Source organism: Sceloporus undulatus, chromosome 6 (genome assembly GCF_019175285.1).
Source record: "Sceloporus undulatus isolate JIND9_A2432 ecotype Alabama chromosome 6, SceUnd_v1.1, whole genome shotgun sequence".
Lineage (NCBI taxonomy): Eukaryota > Metazoa > Chordata > Lepidosauria > Squamata > Phrynosomatidae > Sceloporus > Sceloporus undulatus.
In genome coordinates, this window is record NC_056527.1 from 97,943,769 (window position 1) to 97,966,815 (window position 23,047).

General features: G+C 41.1%; 1 protein-coding gene across 1 annotated transcript in view; it reads right to left on the bottom strand.

Annotated features, from left to right (window-relative positions):
- KCNA7 (potassium voltage-gated channel subfamily A member 7) overlaps positions 1 to 20,252 on the bottom strand; it is a 30,663-nt gene extending 10,411 nt beyond the window's left edge. Inside the window, exon 1 of the mRNA XM_042476487.1 lies at positions 19,201 to 20,252. Coding sequence (XP_042332421.1) covers positions 19,201 to 19,776 — 576 coding nt within the window. The 5' untranslated portion in view covers positions 19,777 to 20,252. The remainder of the gene's footprint in view (positions 1 to 19,200) is intronic.
- Positions 20,253 to 23,047: the final 2,795 nt, after the last annotated feature.

Consider the following 23,047-nt stretch of genomic DNA (forward strand, 5'->3'; position numbering starts at 1 on the left):
CTGCTCAACAATTTAGGCTTACTATTTAGCTGGCTTTGGACCTATCACTGGGAATAAAAAATAGGAGCATCAAATCCATGACTGAGAAGCCAGAAATTACTTTTTCAGTGGGATCAAACTGTCAGAACTCAGACGGAAGGTAGCACTCACAACTACTTTTTAGTTACTTAAATACAACAATATTTGATTGCTACGTGCTAGTGGTCTGTGGTTCAATGCACATTCTCCTTCCATCTGTCTTTATCCCAGCACCCACAGCAGAGCATGAGGCACAAGCACAAGGCACCATTGTGGTTGTTGTTGTTGTTGTTGTGTGTCTTTGCCTTGTGGCGACCCTAAGGTCAACATATCATGGGGTTTTCTTGGCAAGATTTGTTCAGAGGAGGTTTGCCATTGCTCTCCCCTGAGACTGAGAGTATGTGACTTGTCCAAGGTCACCCAGTGGGTTTTGTGGACAAGCTGGGAATCAAACCCTGGTCTCCAGAGTCATAGTCCGACTCTCAAACCACTACACCACTGTAACATAAGTGATTTTATACTTTGTTAAGTTACCAGTTTCATGTAACTTAAGGGGGAGGGATATTTGGGGTAGATATGATGTCAGTTGTGGCTTTGGGGGTAGGAGAGAGGACAGTCTCAAGATCTATACATTGCAGATTTATTTCAAGAGAGTAGCTGGTGGAAATTGGGCTGTGGGCAGCAGTGGGAGAGGGAGAGGTAATAGGTTAGCCTAGATATTCTTAGGAGGCATCAAATCAAAGCTGTTTCTAGGCCTGGAGAAAAGCCGAATGTCAAGGTCAAATGTCCCTCCCAGCTCTGTCCTCTGGTCAGCTCTAATTTCCCGGCTCGCTAATTTTGACTCCTGTTCTTCATGTAAGCAGGGCTCATTTGCTTTGCAAGCAAGTGAGGTGCGTGGTGGGTTAGAGATGGATTTCTGTCTGAGATCTGCTCAGACTGAGAAGAGTCCCTGGAATGGATCACTCTGGCTGATATCCATGTGTTGAATAAGCGAAGGATCCAAGATTGTAATGAGGATTTTTGTTTGTTTGCTTGTTTGTTTCCAATGGGGAAAAGAGACAAAGAGGAAGGTTTGGACTAAACTTGAAAGAAACTTTACAGTGTCAGGCTGAAGATATCCATGCCTGTGGAGTGGTAGAAGGATGCTTTGGGGCACACACATGCAGCCCTCCAAACATCCTTGCTCAAACAGAATTTACACTCAGATTCTGTACTAGTAAGGTCAGAAAGAAATAATTGTTAAGTTACCAGTTGCTTAGAGGTTGCTTAGATCCAAGGTGAATAACCCAAGGCATTTTAGATATGTCCAGACTGTATCTCCCATCATAGATCATAGAATCATAGGACTGGACTAGGTGGTCCACAAGGGCCACTTAGTCCAGTCCCTGTGATCATTGGCCATGCTAGCTGGAACTGATGGGAGATGAAGACCAACAACATCTGAAGGATTACAGGTTTCCCACTGCAAGGGACCAGTAAAGAATGCTAAAGATCATAGTAGTTGTGCTCCCCATTTTTTGTTCTCCAGTCTCCATGCCCTCCTTTCTTCCCATTTTTCTAGAACTGTGGCCAGACGAAATGTCATTTCAGTAACACATAAAAGAGGGTGGGACAATTTGCATTAATATTGAGAAGATATAGTTAAGAGTGAACTGCAACAAACAGAACTTGGAAACTTACTTGCAAGATGCCAAAATACAGTATATGGACGCAGTGTTAAAAGGTAGAGGGCCTTCTCATTGACTGCTCCCATTGGAACCCCTTCCCTAGAGGGGCTAGGATGGCCATCTCTTTGCTCACCTTCTGGCAGCAAGTGAAAATTTTCCTATTTTACCAGGCTTTTGGAAACTAACTCTTAATGGCCTTTTAGTGCTGTGCCATTTTGTTATGTTTTATGTTATGTCTCTTATTCCAATTTTAAATGGCTTTGACTCTATACTGTACACTGATTTTTAAAAAATAAACTTGTATATGTTAATTTTTACTGTGTTTTGTGTGTTTTTAATTTGTATTGATTTTTATAATTTGTAAACTTTGCAACGGGAAAAAGGCAAAGACATCAAAAGATGATGATGATGATGATGATGATGATGATGATGATGATGATGATGGAAATGCAGACTCTTCCCAGGCACATCCCTATCAGACCATCCCCATAGGGAGTCAAAAACTGCAGGTGCTGTGTGAATTTAATTTTTTTTCCTAGCAGTTTGGTATCTACTAGAAACAAGCGTTTGTAAATACAATTGCTGGGGAAACTATTTTTCTTCCAATTACAGTAGAGCTTGCAGCTAAACTCAGAAGGAACTAGGAAGTCAAAGAATGGGGGTGGCAGATGATGCCATTGTCCCTGCAAATGAAAAAGTCCTGGAGCATCATCTCTGACAGCCCTCGCATCATTACAACACTGATGTTGGGTGGAGAGCATTTTGGAAACTGTTTCCAAAAAAATGCTGTGTCTTATCTGCAGTCTCTGGCTTCCTCTCAGTACCCCACTCCTGCTCCTAGGAACTCAGAGCAAAATCCATTGAGCTGTCAAACAGTCTCTCATCCAGCTATTGACCAGTGCCAAATTTACTCCATCCTACCATTTTCTATAATGCTGGTGTAAACACTAATAACAAAGGCCCCATACAGACAGGCCTAAATAAAGCTGCTTCCGGTCACTTTGAGGTATGCTGTTTAAATGATGCATGTGTCCTAAGAGGCCGGAAGCCGCACCAAAGCTACGCCATGGCTTTGGCGTGGCTTCCATACTCTTAGGACTCATGCATCATTTAAACAGCATACCTCAAAGTGACCTGAAGCAGCTTTATTTTGGCCTGTCTGTATGGGGCCAAAGTCAGGCTGAAGTATGGATACTTGCATAGCCAACATAGTGTTATCCAAAAGTATGACCAGGCTTGGCAGAATCTTAAGGTTGGCAGGAGTGAGAGAAAAAAAAATCTTTAGAACAAAACTAGACCCTAACTGGGGAAATCCACTTTCACAAACAAGTCAGTGAGGACTCCCTGATCATTGGAAAGCAAATACAGAGAAATGTAATATATTGAAAGAGTGTGGCTGGCTGGCACACTTAACCCAAGCACGTCACACTGCAACATTTTATTGCACGGTATCTCAGATACTGGCTGAAATTTCTTATAGCCGACGAGGGCCTGCCCAGTGCTTAGCACACTCTTAAAGATACATGCTCTAGCACAGAATGCAGTTTGATCCTGAGAAATTGCACCTGCTATCTGGCTCCCTGCATCCATATAAAATTCTTATACCTCTTTGCCCTGGCACTGTGTTGGATTACAGCTGATAGTGTGAACAGAACTGATCAAAGACATTTTTTACTGCCGGATGCATAGAGCGTATATAGAAGCAAACTAGGTTGGCAGCTGTATTTTCCTTCAACATTGGTGATGGGGCAGTGTCCTCCACTGCACATCATGTGCATCACTAGGGGGATGCGGGGAGTTGCACCAGGTGACACTCTAAGGGGTGTGTGACACCACTGCTACCTAAACACCTTCCTTTTGGCAGAAACAGGCTGTGGCATTCACCTGCATCCCTTTAACACCATGGAGCTCAACAGAAGAGATGAAGTGAGTGGGGCAAGTCTCAGTGGGAGGGGAAAGGAGAGACTTCAAGGGGTTTTTTAAGTTAATTTTTTTTAAATCTAAAATGTTAAAAATATTTTACATTTTTCTTTAAAAACCCACCACATTTTACCAAATGTTCACTTAAACCACATGAAACTATGTACATGTAACTACATTTAGGCTGTGCATATTATATTGTAATTTAAATGTATAATTTTAATTTTGCTAGTTGTTTATGTCACAATTATTGTCCTTACATTCAGGGAAATATGGGAATTGCAGTTGATGAATAATATTAGTACAAAAAACATTACTAAAGATTCTGAATGGTGTGGTATGGCAGGAGATCAATGGTGTGTGACATCACGATTCACTACATTGGGTGATGCCAAACCTAGTGGTGACACTGGCACACCTGAAGGCAATAGAAAAGTTTGGGGCCTGCTGAGCTGGTTGTAATACTTCCCCAGTAGTTTCCATTTGAAGTAGATGCCTTACTCTGCCTAATGGTAAAGCTGACCCTGGCTATAGAGACAGGCAGGCTTAGTGCTAGCTTGGAGTTGTCCCAGTTTCTGTCACCTTCCATGGTTCCACAGAAAATCAATACTGTCATACTAGCATTTTGACCATATTGTTCTCACTCTATGGTTGGGTGAAACAGGACTGAAGCTACATTTCAAAAGTAAGCCTGAAAGCGTGCTTCAGAACATTTGTAGAGCTGTGTGTATGTACACAGATGTGTTTTCAATAGGTTCTAACTTGAGTTATAATGTGCTGTATGGATTTGTTGTTCAGTTTTATAAGTATTGACCCTGAACCTCTTGAAGGCATAAGCATAAAGCTTAAATAAAATAAATAATCCTTCTAAGTCCTCATGTGGAGGATCAAATCCTAGTAGCATTATGAGGTTGTGCAGACATGCTGATCCTAGAGACAGACTAAAGTCAGGGAAGCCTTAGTTGTCCTTCACTCCTCATTAATCATGAGGCACACATAGCTATATTAAGTGTAGCTCAGGGCCATGACTTAGTGACAGAGCACCTGCTTCGTCTACCAAAGATCCTGAATTCAGTCCCTGGCATCTCCAGGTAGAACTGGCAAAGTCTTGGGTTTGAAACCCTTGGAGACCAATTGCTGGTCAGCACGGATTAGCCTTCTATAACTTGATACCCTCCAGATGTTTTGGATCCTAGTTAACTAACATTGGAGAGGGATAATGGAAGGCAATGTTCAAGACATTTGGGTGGTACCAAGTATTACTGGTATTACTGAACTAGATGGACCAGACTCTGACTCTAAACAAGGCAATTTCCCATGTTCCAAACCAAAATGCAAAGATACATGTTTCTGCATAATGGATTGGCCATACCACTCTGGAGAAGGTCGCAATTTCTATATGTCCACTACCAATAGCTGATATATTCCAGTAATGTTATAACTCTCCTTCATGTACAGTCAGTCATCCACATTTGTGGCTTTGACTTTTGCGGATTTGATTATCTGTGGTTTTTATTAATATGTTTTCTGTAGGATAAGTCTGCCAGCACAATTCTGCTAAAAGTTGACTATAGAGTTGTATCAGAGAACCTAGATGTTTCTAGAGAAAACACTTCTCTAGGCATTTGTAAGTCCTCCAGCATGATTATATGATCAACTTCTGGCAGATGTTGACCACAGAGTTGCATTGGAGGACCTGGAGAGTCCTAGAGAGGTGTTCTCTTAGGTAAAAAGAATAATGTTCTTTTTATTTGTGGTTTTTCCACCTTCATGGGGGTCCTCCACCCCTAAATGCAGTGAATGTGGGGGGACCACTTTACAGAGTTTCCATAGAGGACTAAATTGCATCAGATCCATTAATCACAACCTTGCTAGACCATATCTAGTCCAAAGTTATCTTTTCATGTTGGCCAACCCAGTGCGTCTGGGAAGCCACACACTCAGATTTTCTAACCGCACTGTCTCAGTTACTGAAGGACCAACCTGCCCTCTTGATAGCCTTGTCTTTCATGAGTATGTTTAATTCCCTTTCCAAATTAGAAGTCATTGCTACATCTTATGGCAGTGATTTCTGTACATACCATTTGAGGAAAAGCTCTTGAGAAAGTGTAAACATACGTGTAAAAAACAGACAGAACTTCCACGTTACACACAGAGAATACAACAAAGAGGCACAAGATTTGGAGGACTAGAGTCCACTAGCAGCTAGTCCAAATATCCCTACATCCTGAGCTGCTGTGCTTAGTAAATGTTGCCATCAGTAGTTTATTTCAAACATTTGCACACACCCTTTGGGTGAAGAATGCAAATGGTAAAAAAAATCTGTATTCCTCCCATAGTTTTAAAAATATATGAAAACATAAAACATTAACTTTATTTTTATTTGCTGCTATTTAAATGGTACCCTCAATTCTGCTGTCATCTCCACAACTATTTCCAGAATTTGGAAATGGTTTGGGGCAGTAGTCTACTAGAATTTTCGATGTTCTTATTATCATATGTGGTGGACATGCCCTGTAGTGAAGAAGTTTTGGGAAAAGGTACAGGAAATAATCAAAGAGATATACCAAATTTATATAAGATTAGAACCAGAAATAATACTGTTGAACATGATTGAAGATAATGTACTAAGAAAATATAAAAAACTAGTGTTATATTTAATAACAACAGCTAGGATTATTGTGGCAAAGAATTGGAAAAAGAGGGGAGACATAGATATAGATGAATGGTTATTGAAGGCATTAGAGGCCATGGAAATGGATACGCTAACTATGTGGTTAAGGGACGGGGGAAGTGAAGAAAATTCAAATGAGGAAATGTGGAAATTATTAGTGTCGTATTGTAAAAGAAGATGGTCGGAGTAAATTTAAAGGTATCCCATAATGATTGTATAGTATACTGTATATAGAAGTAGAGATAATCATAATTTAAGAGATAGGAGGATGGATATAAGGCAATTTCTTTTCTTTTATTCATATACGATCAAGATGAGTAAGATATAACAAAAGCTATGGGAACTCAGACTGCATATTTTATTGAGGAAAAAAAAAAGTAGATGTTACAGTGAGATGGGTGAAGCTTTACATACAGGTATAGAGGAAAAATTTTAATGTCAATTGCTGTTTAAGAAGAAGAGGCGGTAATAGATATATAGGAGCAATGGTTATTTCTACTCGAAGGTGGAGTTGGAAAACACCCAAGGTTAGAACGGAAGATCAAGGAAGTCAAAAGTAGATTAAGCATGTTATTATTGTCTTAGGATTATTTTTGTTTTCGTATATTGTATATATGTAATGAACTTTTTTTTAATAATTAAAAAAAAAAAGAATTTCCGACCCAATGTAGCCAGCACTGTCTGGGAGTTACGAAGGAAGCAGTCAAGGAAAGTAACTTTTCCATGCTCTGCACACAAGTCAGTATTAATAATATCCAAGGCTATTTTGGTACCCGAGAGAGGAAATCCCCATAGAACCTTCTACAACCATTTTCCTGGCAATAAAACAATACAACTACAGTAGTTCTATTTTAAATGTGACTGCTTTGTGACAGTCAAAATCAGCCATTGGAATCAGCCACTTCATTCTACCTAAAAGGAGAGCCGGCCCAGAGTATGGAAACTCCTCTTGAGACAGCTGAGGGGGAAAAAATTGGTAGAGCAATAATCATGGCTCATTTTAACCCTGCAGGCTGAAATCAGGCCATTGCATAAAACAGCTTTGCTGAATATAGAACCAAGTTCCAAGTACTTAGGCTTTGGTGTTGATGGCCTTCTAGGCGGTTGTGACCAAAATAAGATGACAGACCACATGGAGATGTCATCTTCTCAGTTTCTGAGAGGACAGGGCAGGACAGAACTTAAGACACTGAAAGGAATATCTTGTAAATGACCTGTATAATGCAGGGTCAACTGGACAGTGTGGGGAAAAGCAGCAGCGACATATAGGCTGTTCCACACTTGTACCCCCACAGCAGAATGAATTCTATTATGGCCCCAAAGGGATCATAGAACATTTTTATTAAAATTATCAGGGAAGACTTTAATTCCAGGATTCATGAAACACCACCTTGAAGTTTAAGATGGATTTTCATAGATCCTGGAACTGCCATGGATTTTCTCCCTAGAGCGCCATCACTTTTAGGCAACCTGTTTCCTTATAGGTGGGTTCAGTAGGCAGCATCATCACAAAACACAAAATTAGCAGACTTTGAGAAGTTCACTTTTAAGATCGCATACAGTTAGACATGTCCTGAAACAGCCCCATTTTATGGTCTTTTCCTTCCCTATTGTCTGTCAGCCAAAATTCTTTAAGCTACAGACACCAGAATTGATCCTAGGACCTTCTATATGCAAAGCATATGTTCTATCAAAGAGGCTCTGGCCCCTTTCTGTATGAATGGCAGCATGGTTCTAATACCAGATGTGCACAGATACACATGAAGGGCATCTTTCAATACTATGTCTGTCCACTTAAAGTGGTTCTTGCATTTACTGTATGTATGGTGAGTACAAAGGCTGGGGAAGTTACTTTTTCAGCTGAAACCTCAGTGATGCTATCTGACAGATACTGGTACTTTTATAATTTTATTTTATTTTTAAAAGGAGTAAGTTTTCCAAGTTCTCCTTGGATTCAGTTCATACTTACATCAACTATAAAGTGCATGAACACATGTCTGTTTTTGAACTTCTGTCTCATATTAAAACGTGCCCACATGGAAATGAAAAGCACGAAAGGCTCAAGTGTACTTTTAGTGTCATGTACAAAATTGACTTCATTCAGCCCATTTTTTCCTCTTCTCTCCATGGAAGGAATTCAGAGTTTCTTTCCAATAATAGAAGTGGAGGTCTATTGAGTCACTCTGTCTTGCAACTTTGGTTCCCTAGTTAACATTCGCCAGAGGGCATTTTCATGTCATTTGAGGTTTTAATCCAAACTTTGGTCATCCAAGGTGCTGAACTCTTTTTGTAGACAGGGTTCAGCACCTTGGATAGCTTCTTGAAAGACTCAGAAGTATAAGGCATGCTGCATCTGCATTGCACAAATAATCCGGTTTGATATCACTTTAACAGCCATGGTTCCATCCTATTGACTGGTAGGTTGTTATGGCACCAGACCTCTCTGACAGAAGACTTAATAGAACTACAAATCCCAGAATTCCATAGCATTGAACCATGGCAGCTAAAACAGTGTCAACTTGCATTACTTCTGCAGTGCAGATGCACTCAGGATGGCTAACAAGCCCCACTGACATGAAAACCATCAACCACCAAGGCATGGGACGAAACTTGAACCACACATGCAAGTTGTGAAAAGGCCAGTATAATGTTTCAGTGAGACTCCTGAACTGGGATTTGAAAGAACCAGGTTCAGCTCCCCCTTAGCCATGAAAATGAGTGCGGTGTTTCAGGTGCCTTGTCTATGTGACTGATTTTCTGCAAGTACAAAATGGGAAATAAGAGAGCCATATATGCCACTTTGAACTAAACAGAGGAAAGGCATGAAATGCAGTCAGCCCTTCTTATACACGGATTTTTTATACACGGTTTGAAAATGTTCAAAAAAAGTATACATTTCAAATATCAAACCTTGATTTTACATTTTTATAAGGGACACCATTTTGCTATGTCATTATATTTAATGGGACTTGAGCATACATGGATTTTGTTATACACGGGGGATCTTGTAACCAAACCACAGCATATAACAAGGGTCCACTGTAAATGTAATAAATACATAAGACATGAGTTTCGTTGAACACAATATGACTACGTGGCTTGAATCCAGACTACTTGAAAAACTATCTCCCTTGTGCTCAAAGATCTACAGAAAAAGGCTTTCTCTTGGTCCCACCACCTAATCTCAGGGTCATCTGGTGAAGACACAAGAGAAAGCCTTCTTGGTGGCTGCTCTGAAATTATGGAACTCCCTTCCCTGGGAGATCTAGTTGGCCCCTTCCTTTCTGTCTTTCTGTTTAAAATTAAAGATCTTTTTATGTCAGGAATCTTTTGGATCTTAGTATGTTGTGGCAGATAAAGCTTTTTGTGTGGAGTGGAGTGTTTTTATTTTATTACGTTTTTATGCATCCTTTAATGCTGTTTTTAACTCTTTTTAACTTGTGGTTTTAAAAGGGAAATTTAGTACAACTGTGTTTTAACTTTTTTATTAATGGTTTTTTAAAACTGTATTGTGCTTTTAAAATGTTGTATACCCCCTTGGATCCTGCACTAGGAGAAAAGTGGGATGTTAAATAAATAAATAAATAAATAAATGACTTATTTCAGCATAGACATGCATAGCTGCACAGTGCACAAACAGCTTTATAGTATCTGTAAAATGTGTCAACTCAACTTGCATCACAATTCAGCTTGTAGAAAGGCATTTGGGATCGTTTACAATGCAGCTGTGCTACAGCTTTTTCCCCATTTCTAATGTAGCTGAAAAAAGTTGGCAGTAACATGCTTGTTTAGTGTGTGCACAAAATCCTGAAATCTCTGAAGAAGGAATGGTCAACATGTGGCCCTCCAGATATGGTTGAACTGCAACTTCTAGAGACCCTAAACAGCATAGCTGTTGTGGAACACTGGGAGTTGCAGTTCAACACCATCTAGAGAGCAATGTTTGCTCAGAAGTGTCCTCAAGCATTGCTTTGCCACAGTTGTTTACAAGATTTGGTTTTGGGATTTTTAAAAGCATTCTTTCATTATTAGGGTTCTTTGAGTGGGGTACACATATTTATGCCTTCAAGTTGCATGGAGACTTGAAGAATTTCATAGGGTTTTCTTAGACAAGGTGGTTTTGTCCTCTGAAATATAGCCCACAGCACCTGGTATTCATTGACGGTCTTCCAGACAAGTATTAACCAAGGCTGACCCTGTTTAGCTTCCAAGATCAGACAAGATCTGGTGCCTTTAGTGTATTTATACACAACCATGAATAAAAGCAGACTATAGCAGTGTTTATACAGTTATAGCAACCAACATAAGAAATATCCAATTAAAGAGAGAAAAAGAAAGTAGAAGAGGGAGGAAGTGAAAATATATGCTCCATTGTACCCCATAAAACAGGGGTGGGAAATTGCATGGGAGACTAATTTTGGCCCGCTGACCCCCAACCAAAAATAGGATCGCATCAGTTCTAGCCATAATTTTGGCTGGTGCACTGGGAGATGGTTTGGGGGCATTTTCACATATTTTGTGGTGCAGCTTTCAGACAACAGCTGTCCAAAAATCATGAGAGTTTTAGGGGCATTCAAAGGGCTTCAGGGATACAAAGCAGTCCACAACTCACACTTCCCCATCCCTGGGACAGAACAAGAACATGCCACATCCAAGATAGCTGTCATTTCCATTAGATATGACAATTGACAGAGAGATCCATAGTCCTGGTTCAGACATTTCAGCAGGGAAAAACATACAGCAATTTAGTTAGGAAAAGGAAACAGAAAAAAGGAGGGATGGAGATGGAGCTTGAAAGCAAGAGTTCTCATCACCGAATTCTCCAGATGTTTTGGACTCCAGCTCCCATCAACCCAAGCAGGGGAGCCCATGGTAAGATGTTGTAACAGTTGTGGTCCAGAACATTTGGGTAGCACCTGGTGGCCTACTGTTGCCCTAAAGAAAGCAGGGATCTGTGGAATTAGGGAGGAAACTGATAAATAGAGGAGAGGACACAGGGAAGCATGGCATAATTGCTTGGGGGTTGGACTAGGACTCTAGAAACCAGGTTTCAAATCTCCATTTGGCCATGGAAACCCACTGGGTGATTTTGGGCTAGTCACACACTCTCAGCCTCAGAGAAGGCAAAGGCAAAGCCCCTCTGAACAAATCTTACCAAGAAAATCCCATGCTAGGTTCACTTTAGCATCGCCATAAATTGGAAATAACTTAAAAGCACAAAACAGAAATGGCAACAACACAGTGAAATGAAGTAAGGAAAACTTCTCACAGGGCCTAGGAACAGAGGAAGATGTAAGCTAAGAAAAAGATTATAAGAGCCAAGGATATGCTTGACTAAAACAGCAAGGGAGGAAGATTTTTTTGAAAAGTACAATCCTATGGACATCTGTTCAGAGGTCACTCCCACTTAATTCAATGGAATTTAGGACTTTATCATATGGGAGGGAAGTGCCCAAATCCCATGGATAAATGGGATTTAAATCCAGGAATATTCTGCAAAAAGTGGGATTGCTTTCAGATGATGTTGGGCTAATTGAGCATTAACGCAACATTAACCTGTGCAGAAAGTCGCAAAATCGCACCACTTTTTACTTTTGGGACAATCCTGAAAGTAAAAAGAGATGCAATTTTGCCCACTTTTTGCATGGGTTAATGTCGTGTTAATGCTCAATTAGCCCGATGGGTCTGAAAACAATCCCACTTTTGCAGGATATTTCCAGGATTTAAACTCCATTTATCCACAGGATTTGGACACTTTGCCCCCTTGTTATAAGGTCCTTGGTATGTTTGGGACTGAATTCCCATATGAACACAAACAAGCACACCTACTGAATTCACTAGGACTAACTTCTGCGGAGTCCATGGAAGCTGCCCTAGACTAAATGGCCATTAATACCACTAGTGTTTACATTCCCACACAGCCTTCTCTACAGCACAAATGACACATGCAGAGTTTTCCTAGTCCCTACATACTGCTGGGGCTTATGAAAGGTGCAACACCAGGTCATGGAGAGATCCCCCCTCCCCAGGCTTTGTGCAACAAGACAACTCATGAGTCACAATTCTGGACCTTCTCTCCCTGATTTGCTCAAACTATATTGGTCACAGGAACATGCACCCTCTGGCTTTCTCTCTGGTTCTAACTTTTTGGTGCATAATGTACACACAGATGCAACACATTAAGAATGGTTGGAGATAGATAACCAAGCATTAGAGGCACTTCATACCTACAAAATTAGATTTTTGTCCAACTGAGATGTGTCTCACCACCTGGTGTCTCAGAAAGACTTCAGCCAGCACCTTGAGACCTGGTAACTCTAGGATCCATGACTTTTTCTGCCATCTTCAGTGATTTGTTGTAAGTGGGAGCATAAGGAAGGAATGTAAAACACCAATCTGACCTCAAAAATATCATAACCGGGTTCCAAAACCTGTTATGCAAATGGCTTGTTTATCCAAAATCCAAGGAAAGAGCTTAGCTTTGCAAAATGTAATCGGAGTGTAGAGTCAGGAAAGATGACCTGCTTCCATGGATGTCCATAAGGTGCTTGACTGCATTCCTGTACTGAAATAGGGACAGCAGGGTGGGGGCTCCACGTGACACAGAAGCCTTGGGTAGCACTTGATGGGGAGGGGCAGTGGGGGTTCTCCATGGCAATGTGCCTCACAGGGATTCCCTTCTTGGCCTCTTAAGCCAGGTTCTTCTGGCTCTGAAAGCCGGAGACATTACATCAATTCTCCCCTCTTCACTTTGCCCCTGTCCCTGCTGCTTTCAGGATCCCTCCATGGCAAACACAGCACTGAAGGTGTTAATCCTGCCCACCTGCTCATGCCCTGGCCCAGCTAAACGCCAGGTTAGTGCCAGTCACCAAGCAGGAAAGCAGGCGCCAGAGAAATCTTGCTAGGAAGCCAATTAGGAGTGGCTGGGCTTTCTTGGAGGGGACTAGGATTTGTGAAGGTTTGAGCAGTTAGTTCTCAGGAAGAATGCATGCATGAAAAAGTTAAATAGGATACAGCTGGCAAAGGAGCTCCTGGCACCAGACTTTCTTGGTGCCCTCCAGCTAACAAAGATGGGGTCACTGGGAGAATACTAGGTTTGAGAACACTGCACATACGCCCCTTTCACACAGAAATGGGTCAATGAGTTTAGTTAATTGTTAATACATTTTAAAAATGTAATTGAATTAGATTTGGTTAGAAGAGGAAAAAAAATAACTACAACCTTTACATTAAAATATCATTTATGTTTAAGTAAAAAGTCTGCACCAAAAACCTTACCACAATGAAGCTGAAAAATGCCATCTATTATTTTATTCCTCATTCCCCTGTCCTTTTTTTTTTTTTTTTAACTCTACATGGATTTTAAGTGTTTCTACAATTTTTGGAAGGCCTCCAGAATTTATAGATACAAAGAATGGTCTGCTTTCAGAAATATGGATATGAATATGAAGTATGGAATACTGAGTTTAGAAATCAAGTGGAAGACGGTGAGGGAACACTTATGGAGACTGCTAACCCCAAAAGTCTGCAATCTCACTGGAACTACTTTTGAGCATGTGCCTTGAATCTTGTTGCACTGCCCTTTCTCATTCTTCCTTCCCGACCTAGATGTGGGATGAAAACTTTTAAGCATGGATTTTAACTCTTGCCTCTGTGCCTCAGCCAGAGGCATCCCATATCCGATCATGGCATCCCATAGCCAATCCAGATTTTCCCATACTCTGCAAAGAATGAGAAAATCCTGTTCTTTCAAAAAGTGCCAGAGAAGTCTGGATTAGGTATGAGATGCCACAATCAGGTATGGGATGCCTCTGGCCTGGGCACAGAGGCATGCAATAAAATTTGTGCTTAAAAGGTTTCAAAAATCTAAAACTAGACTTTGAGTAAAGAACCAACTGGGAAATGTAAATTTCTTTTGACTCTCTTGTGCAGTTTCACATTTCATTAATTGATAATATAATTAATATCTTAATTCTGTAAATCAACTAATGTCAAATTCCAGCTTAAACCAATCAACCAATTTTTTAACTCCTCCCTCGCATTTTGTTAGAAAGTATCCAACTTAGTGGTAATTTATTTTCAATAGTTCGTTCTTATCAGTGGACACACATACTTCTCTCAACCCTTGATCCCCTCCAACCAATCAACATCTCACTGTTGTCATTTTTGTAATAGAAATGTATGGCACTATTTTTCCTGCAACGAATGAGATATGAATTCATTTCTTCCTCCCAGGGCCAGCCAGAGACATTTCGCTGTTTGAGGTAAAAGACAGAACACTGTGTTTCCCTATTCCATATACAGGAAACTGGATGAACTGACAGTTCAACCTTAGTTCAGATCTGAGGTAATGTCCACCAGCATAACTGAGTTGTTGTTGTTGTTGTTGTTGTTGTGTGCCTTCAAATCATTTCCAAGTGATGGGAGCTCTAAGGTAAACCTGTCAACAGGGTTATCTTGGCAAGTTTCTTCAAAGAAGGTTTGTCATTGCCATCCTCTGAGGCTAAGAGAGAGTGACTTGCCTAAGGTCACCTGAGTTTACATGGCCGGACCAGGATTTGAACCCTGGTCTCTAAAGTTGCACTCCAGTGCTCAAATCTGACCCTGCTGAATCCAAGCATATCCCATCTGAGACAATTTCAGTGCTTTTAGAGGTAAGGGCAGCAGATGCTGACATCTCCCAAACACAATAAATACAGCACAGTATCATTTTTCATCACTGAATAGAATGTTATGTTCTGAAACAAGCTGCCTTCTGTCTGTTTGTGTGAAGGAACCCATATAAATGTTACAAAGACCGGACTTACTGGAAGCATTTGAAGCAACTGAAAAACGAATCCACTGTTCCTTAGCAGATTGTGCGCAACGTGACAACAAGAAAACGAGGAGGACAGAAATAAGGCTTTAATCACCAGTTAAAATCTCATTTTAACAGCCACTGCATTGAAACATCTTTCTTTTGTCACTATGGTGCCATATAGCTTAAGTTCACATTAATCATGAGTGCAGCCCCCAGATTTACCTCCTCCTGAAAATAAATTTAAAATATAAGTTTAATATAAGTCCCCAAGGAAAACACTCAGATTTAGATCAGATTAAAGGGTCCAGGTGGTAAAAGTCATGTGAGGGGTAGTGCTGTCTCTACGATTAGGCAGCATGTGGCAGTTGCCTCAGGTGGCAAATGCTAGGAGGCAGCACAAAATGTAAGTCAATGAGAGAATTATGTACGTACCATTATATACTATTTTGGAGCCTCCTCCCCTGCCTTCTGCCTTTAGTACAATACAATCAATGGAGGATGACGTACCATTGCTAAGTGCTGAAGAAAGATTCAAATCTGTTTGGGTTTTATACAGAGAAAAGGAGGGAGTGTTGTTTTTTGCTTCTTGCTTTTTTATTTCTGCTTGCAAAATATCTTAGGTTGGCCCTGCAATGGGCAAAGCAGGGCCATACATATTGGTCCTATATCCTTTAGCACATCATGGGTGTCATTACAAGGGTTCAGGAGGTATGGACCACTCCAGATGACACCCTAAAGTGGGGGTGACACCACTGCTCCCCAAACATCTTCATTTGGGCAGGAACAGGATGTTAAATTCAATTATGTCCCTTTAAAATGCTGAACAAATGGGCTGAGTGAGGCAAGACTCAGTGGGAGGAAAAAGGAGAGGCACCAGTTTTTTAAAATCAATTTTACATTTTTTTTTAATTTTCATGTTTTTATTGTTTTTACATTTCCTTTAAAAATATCACATCTTACCAGATTTTCATTTTAAGCACCTTAAACTATGTACTTGTAAATACATTTAGGCTGTGTGCATGATACTATAATTTAGAAGTACGGTTTTTATTTTGCTAGTTGTTTATGTCACAACTACAGTGGGCCCTTGGTATCTGGTGGGTTTTGGTTCCAGGATGTCCCATAGATAGATACCAAAATCCATGGATGCTCAAGTCCCATTGAATACAGTGGTGTCCCTTATATAAAATGGCAAAATGGTGTCCCTTATATAAAATGGCAAAATCAAGGTTTGTTTTTTTATATTTATATATTTTTGAAATATTTTCAGGCTGTGGATGCTTGAAACCATAGATTAAATGGATATGGAGGGCTGACTGTATTACCATTACATTTGGTTGTATATGGGAATTAAAATTTATGACTAACATTAGTACAAAAAGCATTCCTAAGGATTCTGTATGGTGTGGTATGAGTTATTGCACCAGGTGATAACAACCCAGTGATGCCACTGTAATGCATTCCTGCCACTCAACTTCATTCTTCTCCACATGGAGGAGAGAAACATCTGTAATGCAGCGGTGCCTATTATTATTATTATTATTATTATTATTATTATTATTATTATTAGATATATATATATTCCTCCCTTTCCCCAAAACTGGGTCTCGTGGTAGCTTACAATATTAAAAAAAAAGTACAATTAAAAGCATGGTACATTAAAATAGAATTAAATTATTACAATAGTAAAACAAATTACATGTTAAAAGAATAAAATACAGTTTAAGAAGGTAAAAATGTTTAAAACTCTTTAAAACAATGCAACACCCCAGCCCATTCTTTACAAATGTTCTGTTTTAAATGCCTGTCTGAACAGGAATGTCTTAGCTTGCTGGTGGAAGGACAACAAGGAAAGGGCCATTCTGGTCTCCCTGGGAAGGGAGTGCCACAGTCTAGGGGCAGCCACAGAAAAGGTGTTCTCTTGTGTCCTTACCAACCATGCTTGTGATAGTGGTGGGATATCTGTTCTACCTGTGGAGGCTCCCTATGGCATTTAGAAGAACCCTCCCTCTGGGAAGGTAACATGGAGGGTAATAGGAATATGTCAGGGCAGTCAGGGCCAACAAGAGCCACTACCTTTACATAAAGTCTAGATGTATTATCTTTTTTTAATTATGGCATGCAGAAGTGGCCATGGTGATTGGGGAACTAGGGAAGTTGTGCCCCCCAAAAGTGGCTTTTCCACACTCTGAAGATATGTAACACAGGATATTTCCAAATAGAGGGGGCAGGCTCTAACTGCTACCTTTGTATATGTTTTTGATTTGAATTCTATGGAATTCTGTTGGTAGGCAGTGTGATGTGCATAACGCCCTAAGATTTTACTGTTAGCTGCCTTGTGCCTTTTGGGGAGGAAGAAAGGTGAGGTAGAAATTTAATTAATAAAGCTAAAGGAATAAGCTAGTCCTTCTCTTCTGTTGCTTTTTTACTACTCCCTTGCCAATAAATAAATAAATAAATAATTTTTTAAAAATGGAAGAAAAGTTGGAAAATATAGCTAGGCCTGCAAATTGGAGATGATTGTAAAATTCCACGAACAAAGCAAAGTGATTAAATAACAAAAGCTTGTCTGGAAGCACTAAAGAACCAAAGACCCAGGCAACCAATTTTAATAAACCACAGGCAGCTTGGGGAGCTTGCAGGTTACATGAAGAAGTATCATGCTTAATCTTCTCCCTGCCACAATATCAGGGAACTGAATGGGACCCCAGTGACTCAAGATTTGGGTATATCACATAGATGATGTGCCAATGGAAATGGCATCACAGTTTGTGGCTACTGAAGAAATGTGCAGCTTGAGGGTGTAGACTGGCACTGTATCTGCACTGCAGAAATAATTCAGTTTGACATTACTTTAACTTCCATGGCTCAGTGGTATAGATTTCTAAATAATAATAATAATAATAATAATAATAATAATAATAATAATAATTATTATTATTATTATTATTATTATTATTATTATTATATCCCACTCTTCAGCCAAGGCTATCAGAGCGGCTTACAATTTGTTAATTAGACAAATGCTAAGGATATGAAAGCACAGCATACAGGACTGTGGGATAGCATTTGCTGATGGGGCATATTTCCGTATTCCACAGTACTGTAGCCTCACAGGCCATATTTACTTTCTGAAAGTTTCATCTAACAATGATTCAACCATCCTAACATGGAATAGATTTCCTAAGGCAGCTGTGCCTGACCTGATGTCCTCCAGATGTGTTTGACTACAACTTTTCTATGTTCTGGACCACAATTCCCAACTAGCATAATGGTTGAGATGATGGACACTGCAATCCAACATATGTGGATCTAGGAGAGTGTTGTTGTTGTTGTTTAGGAAGCCTGCCCTAGGGTTTGAAAAGGATGAGAACAAGAATGCTCAGGTTGTTTCTAAAACTTGTACTAATTTGACTCATCAGTAGTGAATTTGAACAGGCAATTGTTTATTCCAGCACTCAAAACAGTGAAATGACCTGTATTACCTGTATTGTCCCTAATATCCACTAGAGCTTATGTGCAAAGCAGTCTGAGCAAGAGAACTTTCAAAAGGACATCTGCAATTCAACCTGTATTGAAAATTAATATGATAAGATATTGATGCCAATGTGGAGCCTTAATGACCATATTCAGCTAGGGACCTGCCCATTCTTTAGCAATAAGATAACCTGGGCCTCATCTTTCCAGGTGGAGACAATGAGATGATAGGGAAACAAAATAAGCATTTTATAAAATTAAATTTGAAATGTACCCTTGACAGTCAGCATACATCAAATTCAAAATCTGGCATCCTTTGACAACCCCAACCCCCAATAGTGAATTTCAGAGGAGAAACTCTGCTTTTGTTGGTGACTGTAACAGATGATGAATGCCATGCCTCAGCAGTGAAATGCTGATAATAAAACTTGCATTTCTGTGGTGAAGGCAGCGATGTGTTTGGATCAGTATTACAATGCTGGTACATTTTGAAGCTTTTGAGTGAGTTTTAATCTGATATGATCATTTTGAGGCAGAACAAACAGAATACATTTTGAACTACCCAAACTGTTTTATGGTAGCAGTGCTAAGAAAATGAAGAGAAGGCAAAGGGAAAAAGGATCAATATGGGTCTCATGACTTACTGGCAATGATATGTCTCTGTCATCCCGAAATTCAGGCAAGGTCTCCAGGCAGAAGATCACAATGGAGATAAGGATGACCATCACAGAGATGATGGCAATGATACGGGCTGCCTGGGAAGTTTCTGGATGTTCAAAAAGCAGCCATACTTGCTTGAGGAATGCCCTGTCTGGCATGGGCTGCTCTTCTTCCTTAATGAAGCCTTCATCATCACGGAACTTGGTGAGAGCATCATCCCCCAGTTGATAAAACTTGAGTTCCTCCAGGAAAACATCAATGGGAATATTGGCTGGCCGCCGGAGCCGCCCTCCAGACTGGTAATAATACAAGATCGAGTCAAAGCAGGGCCGGTTGCGGTCAAAGAAGTACTCATTGCGCAGGGGGTCATAGTAGTGCTGCCGTCGCCGCGGGTCACCCAAAAGTGTGTTAGGGAACTGGCGCAAGGTCTTCACTTGAGTCTCAAAACGTAGGCCTGAAACATTGATCACAACCCGTTCACAGCAGTCTTTATGAGGACGCCCCTCACAAGGCACAACGGGCTCGTCATCCCCTGCTGGCAAAGGCAGTAGCTTCTCCATGGCAGGACTGGCAGCTAAAGGGATCCTGGGACAAGGTATGGGTCCATGATTCGGACTTCACCAGAACGCTGAGGCCTTGTCTCCCTGAAGAGAAGGTTTGTCCTTGAATCCTCCTGGAAGCTATTCTGTGCTGTAGACACTTTCCAATATCAGTTCGCTTAGGCTGCTTCTGTATCTCATTTGATATCTTCTTTCTTTTCCTGCCCTGCTACCCTACTAGCTCCACTTTCTTTCCTTTCACTAATTCACTCCCTACTTCAATCATAGCTGACCTAGCCTGCCTCTCTCTCCTCCTCCTCTGCTCCTTATCCTTTCTCTACTTCACACCATCTCTTTTCATTCTTAGCAATAATGTGTTTTGCTAAAGCGGTCTTCGCTTTTGACACCCAAGTGCCATCGCCCTTATTCTGTCCCCCTTGCTTTACTGAATACAAGTTTGCTTTGATGTTTCCAAAGGGAGTAGACCCCACAAACTAGCCCCCACCCCTTACCAACACCAATTGCCCTTCTCTATGTCCCCTTTCTGAGAACACCCCTGCCTTCCAGTGCCAGCGTCCAAGATTTCTGCTGTAAACAGTTTCCCCAGACCTAGAGGTATCATGTTGCCCCAGGACGGTACAGACTCCTGGCCCCCTTGCCAACATCCCAGCACCACCCCCATCCCCATGCCTAAAAGCAATCCCAGCAGTACTCTGATCAGAGGAAGGGAGAGCTAAAAATAGTTGGAATGGTGGTGACATAGGGGCAGGCAGATTGCCTGGGGCAGAGAGTGGGTGGGGGTGGGCAAGGCAGGGCACCTTCAGGATGGTACAAAGGACTGACAGCAAGAACTCTTTTGCTCTCTAGAAAGAAAGTGGTGCTTGAGTCAGGTCATCTCTGTAGGTGGGTGGGTTGCTCATGAGTGGTGCAGGCTGGGAGTAAGATCTCAAGGGCCATGCTGAGCCCTGGATTAGAGGTGATGCTACGTTAGACCATATTTAGGGCCCCAGCCTTCTCTAACACCTTATTATCCCTTTCTTAGCTGTCAATATTAACACTCAAAGGTGGGCACGGAAAAGGCAGACACATAGACATATGGTTCCCCTGTATTAAGCAGAGCTAGGGAAAAGTTCATTTTTTGGACTACAGCTCCCAGAATATTCCAGCCAACACGGCAATTGTAGTGGCTAAGGGATTCTTGGAAATATGATTGAAAAAGTAAAAAGTACATTTTTAAAGCTGTCATTAATGTTAAATATTTTAATCTCCATATATTCTCCTCTATTAGCTTCAGTGCTGTGTCTGTTTTTCATGGTTCTTTTTTTCACCAAGTGGTAGACAACTTACTTAGCATTAATTCTCTTCCATTGTTCCCTGCCCCATGATTTTGTCCCCTCTTGGCCCCTTATGTGGGTTGCCCAAAAATGTTGCTCAAAAACAAAGGAAATGTACCAAATTACACCAAATTGACACCATGCTAGTCCGCCAGCTCATATTCTAATTGTTGTTAATCTGGAAATAGGTACTGTAATATAAATAGAAATACCGTATGCCTCATCATTAATAAGGAAGATTGCAACAAGGTGCCCTGCCCACCTGCTCACTATGCTTTCCTGGTACTAACTGTTTTCACCAATTAAGGCTCTCACATGTTATGATTCTTTATCTCTAAACTGGACTTAAACTGGACAACTGGCAAACAAAGGATACTGGTAAACAAAGGACCTTGCTGTTGGTTGTTGTGTGCCTTCAAATCATTTACACCTTGTGGCAGTTCTAAGGCAAACTTTGTTTTGTGTTGCTTTTTGTGGGACGTACTAAAACAAAGGACAGTACTTGACCATAGGGAAAGCATACTTGCCCATAGACATTCATTGGAGATTGCTTGCCCATAGGAAATAATGGAGATTGCTTGCCCATAGAGAATCATTATTATTATTATTATTATTATTATTATTATTATTATTATTATTATTATTATTAACCTTTATTTATGAAGCGCTGTAAATTTACACAGCGCTGTACATGCAATCTTTTTAGTTAGACGGTTCCCTGCCCTCAGGCTTACAATCTAGAAAGACAAGACACAGAAGGAGAAGGGGGTGGTGACGGGAAAGGGTAAGAGGTCCAGCAGTTCCTCTCAACCTCCGAGGCCTGGACCAAGGCAGATGGACTGGAGGGAGGGCTTGGCTTCATAATGGAAGGTTAATCATTATCCAGGGAAAATACATACTCACAAGTAGGATAATACATATACAGTACATAGCAATACAGGAAATGGATCGATAAACAGCCAACAACAGAACATCAGATAGTAAGCGACAATTATGCGATGCCTGGGAAGGCTTCTCTGAATAGGATGGTTTTCAACTCCGTTTTGAAGCTGGTTAAAGAAGTGATGGCTCTTGCTTGTGGAGGAAGAAGGTTCCAGGAGTGAGGGGCAGCAAGTGAAAAGGGGCGAATCCGGGATGGGGCAGAGGAAATCCTGGGCTGGGACAGCAGACCTTGACTACCAGAACGGAGGGCCCTGGTGGGAAGGTGAGGAGAGAGAAGGTCGGATAAGTAAGGAGGGGCCAGTCCATGGAGGGCTTTGAATGTCGACAGCAGGAGCTTATACTGAATGCGGAAAGGGAGAGGGAGCCAGTGAAGGGATGCCAACACAGGAGAGATGTGGTCAGAGCGGTGGGTGGAAGTGATAATGCGTGCAGCTGAATGCTGGACAGAGATTAAAGGACGGAGGTGAGAAAGAGGAAGCCCAGCCAGGAGGACATTACAGTAATCAAGTTGTGAGATCACTAGGGCATGGACCAGGATCTTGGCAGTGGAGGCGGAGAGATATGGTCGGATTTTGGCAATATTGTACAAAAAGAATCTACAAGCCTTGGCTGTGGTCTGGATCTGAGGGATACACGACAGAGAAGAGTCAAAGATAAAGCCAAGACTGCGGGCTTGCTGGACTGGTTGAATGGAAATGTTGTCCACAGAGACAGAAAAGGAGTGTTGAAGGTTGGGCTTAGGAGGAAAGACAAGAAGCTCCGTCTTGGACATGTTGAGCTTCAAACGCCGATGGCGCATCCACTGCGAGACAGCTGTGAGGCAGGACGAGACTTGCTGTTCAAGCCTTGGAGAAAGGTCAGGGGCAGAAAGATACAGCTGGGTGTCATCGGCATACAGATGGTAGGAAAAGCCAAAAGAGCTAATGAGTTTTCCTAAGGACAGTGTGTAGAGAGAAAACAGAAGGGGACCCAGAACAGAGCCCTGGGGAACTCCAACAGATAAGGGAACAGGAGAA